This window comes from Phalaenopsis equestris, unplaced genomic scaffold, assembly GCF_001263595.1.
Source record: "Phalaenopsis equestris unplaced genomic scaffold, ASM126359v1 Scaffold000053, whole genome shotgun sequence".
NCBI lineage: Eukaryota > Viridiplantae > Streptophyta > Magnoliopsida > Asparagales > Orchidaceae > Phalaenopsis > Phalaenopsis equestris.
The window spans coordinates 66,771-83,730 of NW_018164495.1; the positions used below are offsets into that span (position 1 = coordinate 66,771).

The window sequence follows — 16,960 nt, forward strand, 5'->3', positions numbered from 1 at the left end:
TTCCTCATTCGAGGACTGGCTCATATGATCGGTGTGGTCAATAGATTGTTGGGTATATAGGAGAGAATGAGCCTCCAACTCCTGACTAGCAGTAACAACATTATGATTCTGAAGTGCATACATGTCATTCCTCATTCGAGGACTGGCTCATCTGATCGGTGTGGTCAATAGATTGTTGGGTATATAGGAGAGAATGAGCCTCCAACTCCTGACTAGCAGTAACAACATTATGATTCTGAAGAGATGGTAAGCATGTCTCTTCAACACCTGATGCATCATGGGGTTGTAGAACTTCAATACTATCCTGATTATCGGACCCAAGTAAACCATCTGCCAATATATCAGTCGGAAGAAAAGAGACAATATTGTCTCCGGTAGTGGGAGGGGGAGGGGCATCGTGTCAACCGGTGTTTCAATAGTATGTGGAATGCACTCAGGAGCAGAGGAAGGACAGGTATGAGGTGAGGCAGATCCAGAAGCGTTTGTATGAGATGGGGCAGATCCAGAAGCTTTTTTACTTGAAGCTTTTAAATTCGGATGCAACTGATAACATTGAGAAGGATAATGTCCAAACATACGGTAGTGGGTACAATAAAGTGGTATATGTTCATATTTTGTTTGCTGCTAAAATCCCTGATTTTGTGTGTCAATCCATATTTCTCCCGGAAAAGGTAAAGTAATATCCATTTCTATCATAATTCTGGCTTCTGAAGGCCGAATCAGATTCACTATAGGTGTGTCAGCTTTGAGGGGTTTACCGTATACAATTGCTAAAGCGAAGAGAAGCTCTTGATCAAAAAGGTCGATCTTCAAACCTGGGAAGCGCAGCCGAACAGGAATGGTAGGAGGTTCAGTACGAAGGTTAAAATCCACCGTCCATTTTAAAACCTTCATCACCTGGTTTTCTATTCAAAGAACTCTTCTCGCAAACAAATGGGTGTAGTCTTCGTCATTTGATAATTGAATAAGAATGTCGCGACCATCCAATTCACTTATCTTCAACCCCCTTTCAGCTTCATTTGCTCAAATTTCTTTCGAATTAGCTCAATTTTAGGGTTTCCATAAAGAAACTAACCTACTAAGAACAATCGTCAGGGCGCAGCTAGGGTGGAGATTTCTGTCTCAGTGAGAAAGATTGCAGATTTGTCGTTTTTACGGGAAGCTTTTTTGATAAATCCGATTTCAATGCCAAATTTTTTTTAGTTCTTAAATTTGATAGAAGATTTGTTAACAAACAACTATGCTATCGCTTGAAGTCTGAATTCTATTAGCTGTCATTTAGACTCAAACAACAGAGTATTTGAGTGTTAATTTAAAGAACAAAAATAAAAGAATGTTAATTTTATAAATGCTAAATTTTATGTAGCATGTGTAAAATCATCACTCTCAAGAATAGTTTTTTATGAAATTTAGAAGCACATTCGGGCAGAGTAAAATTATTTTTTATAATATCAAGTAATATTTGAAGTTCTTATTTTCAAGTGAACATTTAATTGCCATGGAATTCATAAAAAATTGTTATGATGTTGTTTTGATTAAATTTTCTAACCTTCTAATAATTAGCTCAGACCTGAAATTTACATATCTAACACCTAAAATTCACTTTTTAGATTCCAAAATCTTTCATATAACATTAAAAATAGCACGATTTTAACTTTCCAAAAATAAAATACACATTGTGAAGCATATATATAGCAATGGTATGCATGTAAAAGTTAAAATATAGGTGTTAAATATATAATTATATTAAAATTAAATGCTGCGAATCAAAATCTTCCAGATTTTTAATGAAAAATGAACATATACTTCTGATTTTTTTATTTTTCTTAATTTAAATTTTATTTTCCTTTTTTTTTTCACAATTCTCAAAAGCAAAGCACAAGTAGTCCATAATCATGCTCGCTGGAACATGTACAATTATTAAAATATGATATTCTATTAAATATTAATAACAAAACAAATTTGTATTACAAACCTATCAAACACTTGGATTTAAGTATGTCCATGATTTGAACAAATGTATTTTCCATCATTAGAAATGTAGAGAGTCGGAGACATGAAGGCTTAAGTCGAGTTCTTCCCTTTGCTTCTGTTCCATGATAGGTATGTCGGGTCTCCAAGAGTCCTGCGAAGAAATTCAAACCAGATTTTTCATTTTTTTTTAGCAAGAATCATTGCAGGAAAATAACCTTTTGCCACTTGGATTAGGATGTTTCAAGTCTATTAGCTTTAAGCATAAAACAAGAATGAAATAAAAAAAGTTCACCATGATTACTGATTGAAATCTTCAGGGGATACTTTACATGCATGGCATATGAAATATTGCTATTTACAAATTGGCTTGCCCACTCAAAGTTAATTTTTTTAGCAACCCAATTCATGTATTTCCGTGTTCCGTAATCAAATCATTAGGAATATGATAAAAATGAAAATTTTGGGCTGGGGTTTTATCATGAAATTTGATATTTGAGTGATAATTTGAAAAAAAAAAAAAAAAAAAAGATGCAAGAGGATGGTTATTTTGTAAATAGTAATGTTTTGGGTGCATTATATGGAAATGAGAGAGATACAATCTAAAGCGGGTGAAGAGGAACCATCATTTCCTTATCAAACTTCTTAAATTATTTTACTTTTAAAAGAAGAAAGATTTAAAGGCAGATTGCAAACATATGAGAATTGATTGCATGCAAAATAGCTATACTGTTGAAGAAAAATAGGAGGAAAATGGTCTAAAGTATACTAACAAATAAATTTCATTCTTAAACAGAATTTATGTTGATAGTTGCAAGATACCAAAGCTCTATTAAAATATGGATCTAGCCCAAAGAACAGAAGAGATGAGAACGAAGTTTAGTCTCAGAGATTCTGTAAAGCGAATTGGTCAAAGCAAAAAATTTCGTTGAATCGTTTTGAGAGAGAAGGGCGAGTCAAATTGAGCAGATTTTGCGAAAGCGATAAAAAAGATTACGAGAATGGGTATCATACATGTAGTGAGTGAGTCTTTACCTGGGCCTCAAGACATGCAAGATTACGAAAACCATAGCCAATATTAGACAACTGCCACCAACACTGAGATATGCAATTCCAAGGAAATCATTCTTTCCCCCAATCCAAGTTGCAGTTGAGAGAACCAATTTCTTTCCTCCCCCAAAACTGTAGGTATTATAATTGTTCTCTATTGCTACAATAATCTCCTGGTTTGGCTGAAGATCCTCTTCAATTCTGCCGTAGAGTTTTCTAAAGGTAGGTAAGGCAGCCGTTCTCATCCAAACAATAAGATCCTCTTGCTCGCTTAGCTGCAACATTTAATTCCATCATGAAGATGATGAAAAATAACTGAAGGAAAATTTTAAAAAGAGAATCCCTTACAGGAATGGTTTCATTAAGCTTGCCGCCACCAATCAGAGCACCAGATTGGAAATTTTTGGGGTAGACATTAGCCCCAAATTTGTGTAATTTATCACTTGACCAAGCTATGTTCTTTTTGTTCACAGCCAAATCTCTATTGGATGTTGAAAATTTGTATGTATCGTTGAACAAGCTCCAGGCAATTAGGCCACAGGGTACAATTGGAGAGCCGTTACTGGTTGTCGCTTCAGGAGCGCAAGTTTTTGTGTCAGTTTCTTTGGATTTATCTCTCAATTGTTTATCACTTCTGCTTTTGACAAACCTGCAATATTTATGAAAAATGCGAGGATTTGTAATTTTCCTTGTTATGAAGTTACGGCTGCTTGGGTTAAATCAGAGACATGAGTTGGTATCATTGATAGTGGAACAAGAGGCCAGTGTTAGATCAAGCATATAGACCAGTTAATAATTTTTCATGAAGGAGACATGCAAGCAGAGTGAAAACAAGGGGACATTCAGAATTTTTTTTTTTTTTAACTTGTTTTATTTTGATTTGAAATAAAATATATTTGATTGTCATAATTGTTTTTAAAAATACTTAAAAATTATTTTGACTATTTTTTAAAACTAGTTGATTTTTTTCTAAAAACAAAAAATAAAAACATACAAAATAAATTAAACAAACCAACTTTAAAAAATAAAATTTAAAAAATAAATAAATAAAAAACAAGATTTATCCCAAATAAGTTCTAAACAATTTAAATTCTAATACGAGATTGAAATAAATAAGTTGCGAAAAAAATGCACAATGTTTAAAGTTAACCAGAGGAAATTAAGTTGAATTTTCAAAAAGAGGTCACTCCTCTACCTTATTACTATGGAAAATTTTAATTAAAAAAAAGTAGTATTTCATTGAATTGTGAGGATCACAACGCATAGAACCTAAAGAAGTTTTTAGTTGAATCATCTCATTTCATGATGAACAAAATAGAGGACAAGATCCACAAAAGCACTTTATAAGATGTTGTTGAAAGAAATAGCTGATATTTAAAAAACCAGAAAACCAATAATCATAAAGAATTAAAAAAAGCAGACGGAAAATTTTGATAAAATTAAAACAGCAAGTTACACAAAAAGACCAAGCTTAACGTGCAGTTTCTTTGCTCCACAAATGAATATACGAGGACTTGTAAAATGCAATAACAATTAGTTTAAGCATAGAACATGCATCGGCTTTTGTCTGAAATATTTTTAGTACCATGCATACCTTAGAAATCCATTACATTAGCATATTTTATCTTGTTCCCATATGTCATGAAGCCCATATTGATGTATGGTGTCTAGAGCATAGGAAACTAACTACATCTAAATGATGTTAAGTATAAAATCACATATATTTGCAGTTACAAAAACCATCAATTAATAATTATTCACTAACTTTTGATGTGATTAAGAAAGGAAAAATAATTTATGCAAATCAATAGTTGAATAATTCCTCGAATAAAAATAAATAGTGAGAAATTTAAGCCAGAAACGTTCACATTTCATTTTGAATTAACAATGTAACGTGAAAATCAATTGTAGCCAATACGACTAAAAACAACCACTCGCAAGAAAATGACCATTTAAGAGATCATAAAACACAAAAAATTCAAGCTCGCACTGGTACATATAATAGTAGAATGAGATACTTTCCTCTAAAAAATTGATTATTTTAACTTACAATAGACTTGAAGAAAACTAGCATCCAACGAAACACAAAAAAAAAGAGAAAAGCTAGAAAGTTGTAAGCCAAAAAAAAGCATAAAACATATTCAGAAAATTTTAAAAAATAAACAACGGATTACCGGCGATGATTTTGATAGAAATTGTCAAGCTCATAATAGACAAATACAGGACTTTTCATGTACTTCGTCACCTGAAGTGCACAATGAGTTAGTTGCATAAATGGAAGTAAACAACATTTCAACAGATGAAGATACAAATTAAAAGTCTGATTGGGATGGCTACAACTAATTGTAAAAATAGTTATAAAGTTGTTGCAGGGGATACAACTTTTTTGAAGCTGATATTAGTTATATAAAAAAAAAATTGAATAATAATTTTCTTAGAGTTATCATACTTAGGGTTGTAAACGAGCCGAGCTTGAGCGAGCTCAGGCTTGGCTCGTGTTCGGCTCGTTCGAAATTGCTCGTGTTCGAAACCGGCTCGTGAACAATGTGTTCGTGTTCGGCTCGATTTATATATTCGTGTTCATGTTCGGCTCGAAATTTGCTCGTTAAAATTAAACTGAAAAAATAGATGTAGAATGCTGGATTCAGACCTGGATCAAATATATGCAAAACAAGGCGCATAACCACATTACCACAAGAGCAGTTACAATTTAAACATAGATATAAATAAATATAATATATTATTATATAAATAATATGTGTAACATATTATTGTATAAATAATTATATAATTTTTTTTTTATTTCGAGCTAAAACAAGCTGAACACAAGCGAACAAAGAGCTACGCGAACAACGAGTTTTTTTGACAACCCTAATCATATTTCAACAAATCTGATGGTAAAAATTAATTTTCTACCACAGAAACTTCTGAAAAGCATCAAAAAAAAAAAAAAAAACAGTAGCTAAACTGAGATGTCATAGTATCTAAAAGGCAAAGCAACCCCAAACAGGCCTAAATGCTATTCTTAGTACAATAAATCGAAGGGGAATGGCTCACTGTAAATTTCCTGGTACAGGTTTTCTTAGTCTGCGTACTTTGTATGAATCCAACTTTATCTTCTTGGAATAAACTAGGGATGCACACGTCATGGTATTGGTATACTATTTCAACCACCTTGAAATGAAGCATTTTATTACATTTAGAATTGACTTGTACTTGCAATTTCTGATAATAAAACGTGCGGAAGAACATAAATTACTTTTTCAGATGCAGACAAGGAAGCTAGACCAATTGGAATAAAGACAACTCCTATCAGAGAAAATGTTGCAATGACCTGCATAGATGTTGAAATTGTCAAGCCTCCCATTTACTTGGGTTTTTTGAAGAAAATTAGCATTAGATACTAGGAAAATTTACATACATACCACTCAATTCCTATATATTTACATACCTACCACGAAAACTTCAATTTTTACATGCATGCCACCTTAACTATGCATGAAAAGGTGTATTTCACTTTTTGAAAGTTAAAATGGTGGTATTTTTTAATGTGATGTGAAGGATTTGGGTGGTATAAATGTAAAAGATAAAGATTAGGAGGAAGGTTTAGGTATTAGATATGTAGATAGATAGGAATTGGTGATATGCATGTAAATGCTCCCATAATAAAATGCTACAAGTGAACGTCTTACAATCGACGGTGTAAGTATTGGCTTACAAGCAGGAAGCTCTTGCTGAGTAAATCTGGAATCTGAAAGTTATGAAGAAGAAATATCACAAGTTACAACAAAGAACCTGAAGAAAAGAAGAGCAGTGATAATACGACAAAAAAATGGCCTCGAGATAAACATCACCATAAAATAGGAGATAGTTACCTGTTTCAAATCTCCCATTTTGTGGTTTTTGTACAGGCTGAATATTATGAATATAAAATAACCTTTGGCAGGTAAAGAGTCAATTTTTAAATTCTCAAAATTAAGCATGTAGGGCAGATGGCCTTGCACACACACACAATTTCATTTAAGAATTTAGTACAAAATTTTAACATTTAAGAGACTTTAATGTATTAAATTTGAAATCAAACTTATCAACTCAATTAAAACCATAATCAAAATTTTCTTATTTTAAGCCTTCGTTGGGATACCACCACTAATCCATATCAATACATAAAAATAAATATAGAAAATTAAAACAGCAAACCCAACAACTAAGAAAATAGTATTATCTTTGTCAATCTCATTTCAAAGTGTTTCTTAGTCAATCTTCAGAGTTGCATTTCAATAATTTGCCCAGAAAGAAGCAATTCAAAGATTACTATAGTGTGTCCGCGCGCAAGAAATCAAGCTAGTGGAGTAAATATTGATTTAATCACATTAATTTTTTTTATATCACATACGAGCAATCAATAACAACAGCAACAAGCCTTTATTGCACCCAGTAGGGTCAGCTACAAGAATTCTTTTTCTCCATTATGTCCTATTGAATATTATATTTTCATTTAATTATAATAAATTAAGATCAATTTTTATAAATATGCCCAAGTCTTTTTAGGTCTACCTCTTCCTTTCTTAACACAAGTCGAATCTAAAACATCTACTCTCAACCGGATTATTAGATGGTCGACATTTAATATAACCAAACCATCTAAGATTTTTATAATAAAAATCAAAGGTAGTCTCATGCTTTAAATGTCCTGGTCCACATTCTAGTAATTGGACTTTAGTAAAAGATGCCGCTTGAAAATTAAAAAGTACATAGTCAAGGGTACCAAAGCAGTCACATGCTTTAGATGTGCATAAAGCAGATGTATGCCATACTGGGGCAAAGATATAAATCTAATGTAATCCGAGTTGAAGATGGCTTTGGTTAAGGTGCAAGTGTCATTGGTAAAGACTACGGTAAAAGCCTTAAGACAAGAGTTTTTAACGTGGGAGCTAGAGTTATATTTTATTTATATGACTTGGTTTATGTGTTTAGTTTGTTGTTGTGTCTCCATGTTTTAGAATTGCATACTTGTAATTATGAGAGTTTAGCCATTATAAATAAGGGTTGTTTTGTGTGGGCTGGGGATGGAGAGTTTTAAATTAATTGTAATAACATTTTTCGTATCCTTCCGGGTTAAGAAGTGTATTAAGTATTCTGGAGTGACGCTCAGGTGATAATCAGTAATCTTTCTTTTCAGTTAATGCATTCATTCCTTCCTCAGAATTTTCGGTCCTAGCATTTATTCTTCTCTGGATTTTTCAAACTATAGATTTCAGTTTACCTTGTTTTTGGTATCAAAACATCTCTTGCACATCTTTTCTTTTCCTTCTCCAAGTTCTTGTGCATTTCATCCTTTTTTTTTTCTTTCCATTTCTTTTTGAATTCCTTTCTCTGGAATTCTATCCAGATATTTCCTATTTTCTGAATTTCAATGGTTGCAAGAGCTGTCTTGCAGCTTTTCAGAACTGTGGTTTCCCGCTGTCGCAGGTTCGTTGTTGTCCTGTCGCGGGTTTCATAGGTCCTTGTGTGAGTTTCTCTGTTGTCTAGAATTTCAGCCCAGAACCTTGGAGAGGCTTGCGGCCATTTTTTTGCAGCAGATTGATCTTGGATTTCTGTCCAAGAATCGTGCAGATCTTTGAGAGGCTTGCGGTTGTCATTGTATTCCCTTTTCCAGGGACTACAAAAAATTGAACATGCCGCCACAGAGGAACAATGTCCTTCCAACCTGAGATTTGATTGTGGAAGAATTGCAACAAAATACTCATCGTCTACAAACAAGATTAGGGTTTCTTGAACAGCGAGATCCAGAAGAACAACAAAATGAAACAAGGAAGAAGATAACCTATTCCATTAAGAGACTTTTAGTGGTAATGATCAACCTCTATGTAAGTTGATGCATGAAAATTAATGGAAACCAACAGATTTTAGAATCAAAATCGACTTTCTTGATTTTGATGGACGATTAGATCCCGATGAATTCGTCAATTGGCTACATACAGTTGAACAAATTTTGAAATTCAATGAGGGGTCACAAGAACATATCATCAAACTAATGGTGATCAAATTGAATAAGAATGCCTCACTTTGGTGAGAAAATTTGAAGAGGATTCGGCAAAGAGAGAGAAAACCCAAGATCACATATTGGAAAAAACAAAAATTCTTACCTGTACATTACCGACAAGAAGACTTCGTCCAGCATCATAGCCTCATCAACAAGAATTATCCATGGAAGAATATATCGCTGGACTCGAACAGTTAGGGCTGAAATACAATCTTTTAGAACCCTAAGTGACCACTATTGCATGTATTTTGGGTGGTCATCATCTATCACTAATATGTTTCAGCTCAAACTGTTCTGGACATTATAGGACGTGATTATCTTGGCGTTGAAGGTTGAAAATAAGCAGAAATTGGGTAGGAACACCCCAATACGCATTCCTACCAATGATTTGGGTGGTTCCAACAAATTAGTTCAATTCTGGGTACAAATCGGTGGTTGAAATGTTAAAAACAGCAACAAAATTACTTTCTAGGCGCAATAAATGCTACCACAGTGAGGGAAAGAATTGCATCCAATATATGATGCTTCAAATGTCATGGGTTCAGCCGCCTAGCCTCAAATTGTCCTAACTGACACATTAGTTCATTAGTGGAGTAGGTTGATCTAAAGGAAAATGATATTGTAGAAGAAGAAGATACTAATCCAACAAGGAACTAAATCCTGCAGGCGAATGAAGGAGAATTACTTATGATAAGACACCTCGTAAGTGCAAAAATTGTTCTAAAAAAGATTTGTTACAAGATAACAACTTTAGAAGCCGATGCACAGTTCTGGACAAGGATTGTAACATTATAATCGACGATGAAAGTTGTAAGAACGTGGTTGTAACAACCATGGTGGAGAAACTTAATGTCACCTTCCAAAAGAGCTCTTTTGAAAGGTGACAAGTGGTACAGAGTAGATTACTGTCTGTCAGGTGTGTGAACTCTCCATGATCCAGTGGGACTCTCAGTGGAGCCGATCCGTGAAGATTGTCGCGTGATTGGATGGAGGAGAATGTCACAAATAAATAGTCCCGCATCGGCTAGGTGTAGGGCCGAAAAGTAGTATTTAAGTCCTGGGCTGCCCTCACCCCTAAGAGCTCTTTTGAGAGATGACAAGTGGTATCAGAGCAGATTACTGTCTGTCAGGTGTGTAGACTTTTCATGATCCTGTGGGACCCTCGGTGGAGCCGATCCGTGACGAGAGTATCACGTGATTGGATGGAGGAAAATGTCACAGACAAATAGTCTCGCATCGGCTAGGTGTAGAGCCAAAAAATAGTATTTAAGTCATGGGCTGCCCACCACCCCTAAGAGCTCTTTTGGGAGGTGACATTAAACTAACTACTCAACCTCGTCTCCATCCCTACAACTCATGTGGCTCAAAAGGGAGGCTAAAATTAAAGTCAACCGAAAATTCATGGTGTCATTTTCTATCGATCAGAAACTTCAGGAGCAGCTTTTATGTGATGTAATTCCTATGAACGCTCGTCACATATTGCTTGGTTGTCCTTGGCAATATGATTGACGTACATTTCATGTGGGTAATGCTAACACTTATTCCTTTATCAAAAAGAGAATTCAAACTGCTTTGGTGCAACCCTGTAGGTCGTTTTCCTCTTCTTGTTGGTACCCCACCACCCCACCCAACTTGATCACCCAACTGGATCAAGGCAGGGCCCTTCTCTCTAATGGCCAAGCCAACTTGATCAAGGCAGGGCCCTTCTCTCTAATGGCCAAGCCGGCCTTGGGGTGGTCATTCGTGATGAAACTATGAAGATCTCTTGTGCAGCGCGATTTCAGCTATTACATTGGGATAGCTCGTGTGTAGAACGTGAGGCTATCATTTTCCTTAGTACTCTCCTAGAGTCGTGGTTATTTGAGACCAAGGGCATCATCATCGAAGGCGATAATGAAAACATCCTTCACCATTTCTGAAAAACTATGGAGGCCAAGGTAAGGCGACGACTCGGGAACTTGCTTGATATAGCTTTTCTTACAAATCTTAAGCAAGTTATTTTCTTTTTTGCCCATAGAGAATGAAAGAAGACAATCAATTTTTGCTTCCGACTAGCATTGAATAAATATTTTGTTTGGGATGCTCACACTTATGAGTCTGGTGGAGGTCGATGCCAACCACAATGCTCCTTTTATGTAGCTTTTATAGCATCTTTTATTTTTTATTAATGCAATGTGCAATATTTCAGGAAGGAGGGATTCAAACGGGCACTGAAATCAACACTTGTATACTTCATTGCTTTTGAAAGATCTTAAGGAGTTAGCTATGAGGTACCTTTTGATCATAACCAAGAATTCTTGGCAGCTACCGACAACACTTTCCTAAGTGCAGGGATTGATACAAAAATTCAAAGATATATTCAGGCAGAGATTTTTGTAGGATTGCTTATTACGAGAGAGGCATAACATGTCATTGACCTTGTGCCCACTTCGGTCATCCCCAACAAACTTCAATATAAAATGTCTCCAAAGTAGCACGAGGAACTTCAATGCTAGGTGGATAAGTTGATCCACAAAGACTCGGTGCGACAGTGCTAGAGTGTGCGTTGTTTCGACTCTCTTAGTTCCAAAAAAGGATGGGTTTGAATATTTGATGTTGGAATCATCATCGGTGCCCAAGTACAACGTGTATGAAATTAATTATCTTTTTGCCTCTAATCATGAATATGCTAAAAAAAGAGACCAGTCATTTGGAGTGAAAGGTTGAATATGCAATTGACATAAGAGCAGATAGTAAAGATTCTCATTACAGTATGTATTTGCAGAGTAATCAAACTAGACGATATACTGATTGTGCTTCCCTTAGGCATCAGCATCAAACTGATATACATGGTCATATGGATCAGACATCATTACTTTGACAACAACCAAGTTTGAAAGCTCAATCCCTGCATTTCGGCCCTGATTCACAACATGAAAATTTTACAAAAATAATTGCACATATTAGCCATGGTTCTCAAGAAATTGATATCAAGTGGATTGAGATGCTTCAAAATTCTTCAAAATTGGAGCTTGAAGCCCCTTGATGCAGTTTCAATAGTGATAACATTGGAAGATACTTGGATCACCAAACTTAACTACCCAAGGATTAAAGCGACTCCATTATTTTTCAATGTCTTTGAGTTGGTTGCTCATTAGGAATCAGATTCTAAGGTTGCTCAATTTAAGGGAAACTTGCCAATCCCGAGTGAATGACATGGGAACTAGTGTTTTATTTCAGTTTATATGTCTTGATTTATGACACACTTATAATTAAGAGAGTCTTAACTGTTATAAATAGAGGTTGTTTTGTGTGAACTGGGGATGGAGAGTTTTAGATTGATTGTAATAACATTTCTCGTATCCTTCTGGGTTAAGAAGTGTATTCAGAATCCCAAAGTGCGCCCTGGTGGTGATCAACCATCTTTCTTTTCATTTAATGCATTCTTTCCTTGAAATTTTAGGTCCTAACTTTTCAACTTTTCGGGATTTTTAGAACTGCAGATTTCAGTTTACGCTGCTTCCATAACACTTTTATATGCAAATCTTGAATAAGATAATTGTGATGCAAGCAAGATTGCAATACATGTATATTATGATGAATATGATCCAAGTGATTATTCTACAAAGGATCAAAGAAAGAAATTTATGATGTGATTAGGGTCGTAGCATAGATTTGTTAGCGCTGGAGACTGCACTCCTCCCGCCTCCTATATTTCGCGAAACAGCGCCAACGCCTGCTCCCGCTCTCCCGATCGCCAAAGGTCGCGACCGCGACCTGTGGTTTCACGATAACCGCTGCTCCCGCCTCCAGGATCGCGAAACGATGTCGCCTTCCTTCTCCTTTAAGTTACGAACAGAGAGCACGGTTCTCCTTTAAGTTTCTAAGTCACGTTTGGTGTTCTTCTTCGGTTACCTGGGGATAGAGGAAGGTTTCTTCGGGATAGAGGAAGGAAAGTGCAAGAAGTTGTTACTTGCGGTGAAGGAAGAAGAAACATGAAGAAGAAGATTGTTCTTCCTAGGCTTCTTCTTAGTGGCTAGTGGCAAAAAGGAAATTGGGTTTATTTCTCTTGTAAGTTTATCTTTTTCGATGTATCTTGGTGTAGAGTTTCTTCGGTGTATCTCGGTGTAGAATTTCTTCGGTGTATCCCGGTGTAGAGAGAGAAGAAGAGAAAGCAACGAAGTAAGAGATTCATCTTGTAAGTCGAAACGATCGACTGGTGTAAATTCCTCAAATAGTAAAATCCTCTGCAACTCCGTGGACGTAGGCAATTTGCCGAACCACGTAAATTTGTGTGTTTTTTTCTGGTGTGATTTTTTTCGTTCTATTTTTCTTCATCAAAGATCGTTCTCCTATTTTCTTTTTATATATATACCACAACAACTGGTATATAATGCAAGAAGATCTTCAAGGGAGATGACAGTGGGGCAGGAGAATTTGTGGCACAATTTTGGAAGAATGATGACTATGACAAAGGGAGATTGTGATATAAATCTTGGGGCGGCCAACAACATTACGAGCAAGAGTGTGGTGTTATTCTTGAAGGAAATGGTTATGATTCAAGCATGACATGAAATGATTGTAATGTACAAAGGTTGTGACATAAGCATGGATGAAAATAGTGGTACAATCAAAGTTGTGGTGCAGGTCTAGAAGGAGACAGTTGCAGTGCAACTGTGAATTTTGTATAGATTTATAATGGATATGTTGTGAACAAAGCTAATACATTGGACTGGATAAAACTTCAACACAAATAAAAGGTTGTGCAGATTTGTATGCACAATAGCTATGACACAAGCATTGGTTGTGATATATGTTTGGATACAACAATGGCTACCCTATAAACAAGGTTGTGATGCAGATCTAGAACAGAATAAATGTTTCTAGGATTCTCCAAGGATTCAGTCTCAATTCAGGTTGGGAAATTCTTAGTCTCAAAGGTGGCCACTTGAAGGATTTCACTAAAAATTAGAAATCTTGCCTCAAAGGTGGCCACTTCTAGGATCTCACTAAAAATTTGAGATCTTCTAGACTTGAAAAACCTTACACCATTCATGATAGCTTTCATGGATTTTTCATAGGACACAAGCTCCACCAGACATTGAAAATCCTATCTCTTTGATGATAGTTGTTTGTAGGATTTCCAAAAGATTCCAACATCAAATCTTCAATCCAATCAAAACTTGAGGCTTCTTGATGAAATGTATTTTTGTTTTCTTCAAGAATTTTGTTTTATTGATACACCTTATGTTCATCCAATTTTTGTTCTTCAAGAATAGCTATTCTTTCTTAAAGATACCGGATCTCTCATTGTAAACCTTCCATAAAGAGTTAGTTATTGATTGGGAAGAGTAATTTTTCTTCGTGTAGGCATCTTAGTCAACCACTAGGATGTCAGCCAGCGAAGAAATGACGTAGGCCCGACTTAGAATGTTTTTTTATCCTAGACGAGTTGTCCATGCTATTCTCGCAGAAACTTTCCCAAAAAATATGATCATAGATAGCTAAACTGTTAGGATTGAAAGAAACGCCAAAAATTGCAATTTGGAAAAGTGAAAACCGACACCACAATAAAACTGCCAGAAATGGGACTGCCCTTGATCACCAGTGCACTGGACAGCACCTTGCGGAACAAAGATTCAAACGAACTTCTGGAAAAATAACTGATCCACACTGGCAAACCACCTTATAAAGGGTTTGAGGCTATAAGCAAAAAAAATTTGGCAAGACCTTAGATCTCACTATGGTTGCCTCCTCCCCACCTCTCCTAACAAGGGGATATTCACCCCAATGATAGGGAAATCCTTCCCTCAAAAAGGAAAAACTTGAAACCAGCTCAACAAAAGACAAAAAATAGGAAGAAAAAGTTAGAACATGAAGAAATAGGCAAGAACTAATCTTGCAATAGGTCTGGCGGCTGAAATGAGCACGACAACCTAAGCTTTGATACCGACTAAAAGTGGTAGTTAGTGATTTTAGCAAGAAAGATGGAAAGAACTGGGAAAAACAGTGAATAAAATGAAGAATAAGATAATGGCTAAACACCAATTGGGCGCCAATCTAGGATACAACTGCATGGAAAGGTTTGGATGGACTGAAACCTCCCAAGAGAAAACAAACACAAATCTAAAAACCCTCCTCTTCTCGACCCACACAAAAAAGCTCCTACTTATAAAGGCTAGACTCTCATAATAACAAGTACGTCATCTTAAAACATAAAGTCACAAATAACAAGCTAAAACACATAAACCAAGACATATGAACTAAAATAAAACTCTAGCTCCTGCGTCATCTGGAAATTGATAATAATTTTTCGCCATGTTTATATCAAAAAGATCAACTCTCCGAAAGGAGTCCTTTTCCATATACAACTCATCAAAGGAGTCATCATTTCTTAATAATGAGCATGAAATTATGTGAATGGATAAAGCATGTCAAGATTCATGCTTTGCATCGAAAACTATTCTAGCTCAATAGAATTTTATGATTCTAATAACTAATATGATAAAGATTGAAATTATTAACAAGTGCCCCATTTTGTTCATAAAATGTTGACGTCGGTGCCCTATTCCAAGTTCCTCATATAACAATCCCTTTTATATGATGAATTCCTATAAGATTATGAGAATTGTGATAAAGGCACTAGGGAGTTGAATTCTGTCACATGTCCATGGATGAAAATTCTATTCATGTATAAATATTAAATGGTTGGCCCTCACTCGAAGGCTTGAAATCTTTTGAGTTAAAAATTAGCTTAACTAGAAGTGTACCACTAACTATGGAAATGAGTTAAGGTTCAAGAATAGTAGAGTCTTAGTTAGTCTCACATCGAATAGTTGAAAAACATATTAGTGTTTGAATAACGAATGATTTGGGCTAAATCATAGGCTTAAACCTTTTGAGTTAAAAATTATTTTTATCATTTGCTTGTTGCTCTACTTTGATCTCCATTCGTTCACACTACCTAACAAGTTGATGCAAGAATCTTTCAAATTCTGATAGATAAAGAAACTACCAATTATTATGGTTTTACAAATATAACACCTAAAATCTAATTATTACATTTATACCACCCAAATCTTTCATATCACATCAAAAATACCACCATTTTAACTTTTAAACAGTAAAATACACCTTTTTATGCACAGGGGGTGGCATGATCGTAAAAACTGAAGTTTCCATGTTGAATATGTAAATACAAAAGAATTGAGTGGTATGTATGTAAAGCTTGCAAAAATATATCTCCCCTGCTTCATGTCTATGCAGAAACCACCAAATTTAACTTAAACAAACGTCGATCAAAGATATAGTAAACATCACAAAAACTATCAGCCGAATAACATAATGAGAAGGACCAATAAATCAATATAAGAAACGACATCGACAAGAAGTGCGCCAATGAAAAATGTTAGGGCAGCTGAACCATTTCGTACAATAAAGAAAACCAAAGGTAGAAATTTATGTGTTTTTATTTCTTTCAGAATATCTAAAAAAAGCCTTAAGAAATGGTTGGAGAGAAGAATGGAAGAAAACGAAGAAATTGGAGGAATTAAGATGAAGAAAGAGGAAGCTACATTGGGGTTTCTTGGAATGCTTCCTCGGAGCCGACTTATCTGAGATCGCATCGCTCCCGGACGATGAAGGTCCCTTCGCATGCATCCTGAACCAGTAGGAAGAAAGAAAACAAAAATAAAGGACGAAGAAAATGGAATAAAATAATGGGGCATTACATGCATACCACCCAATTCATATTTATTTACTTATCTAGCACATAAATTTTATTTTTTACAATTATATCATCTAAAACTTTTATATCATCTATAAATATAATTTTTTAACTTTTATAGGTGGTATATGAAAAAGATTGAGGTCTTGCTTGTCATCAATTTTTTTAAATATATTTATTTAATATTT

At 35.1% G+C, this 16,960-nt stretch overlaps 1 protein-coding gene across 1 annotated transcript; it reads right to left on the minus strand.

The window, feature by feature from the left end:
* Positions 1 to 1,908: 1,908 nt before the first annotated feature.
* LOC110019172 (ALA-interacting subunit 1-like) lies at positions 1,909 to 16,756 on the minus strand. The gene is made up of 8 exons (XM_020716751.1): positions 16,621 to 16,756; positions 6,714 to 6,772; positions 6,281 to 6,355; positions 6,079 to 6,195; positions 5,196 to 5,266; positions 3,370 to 3,670; positions 3,007 to 3,296; positions 1,909 to 2,125 (listed from the first exon to the last, which is right to left on the minus strand). The coding sequence occupies exons 1-8, from the start codon at positions 16,703 to 16,705 to the stop codon at positions 2,065 to 2,067; spliced, it is 1,059 nt and encodes a 352-aa protein (XP_020572410.1). The 5' UTR covers positions 16,706 to 16,756; the 3' UTR covers positions 1,909 to 2,064.
* Between the last annotated feature and the right edge of the window lie 204 nt (positions 16,757 to 16,960).

Excerpts from the sequence above, each read along its gene's own strand:
- LOC110019172 (XM_020716751.1), bottom strand. The coding sequence starts at position 16,705 with ATGCATGCGAAGGGACCTTCATCGTCCGGGAGCGATGCGATCTCAGAT. Across the intron at positions 6,773-16,620 it reads GCATTCCAAGAAACCCCAAT|ATTCCAGATTTACTCAGCAA; the intron begins GTAGCTTCCTCT and ends CATAACTTTCAG. Across the intron at positions 3,671-5,195 it reads TTCTATCAAAATCATCGCCG|GTTTGTCAAAAGCAGAAGTG; the intron begins GTAATCCGTTGT and ends TAAATATTGCAG.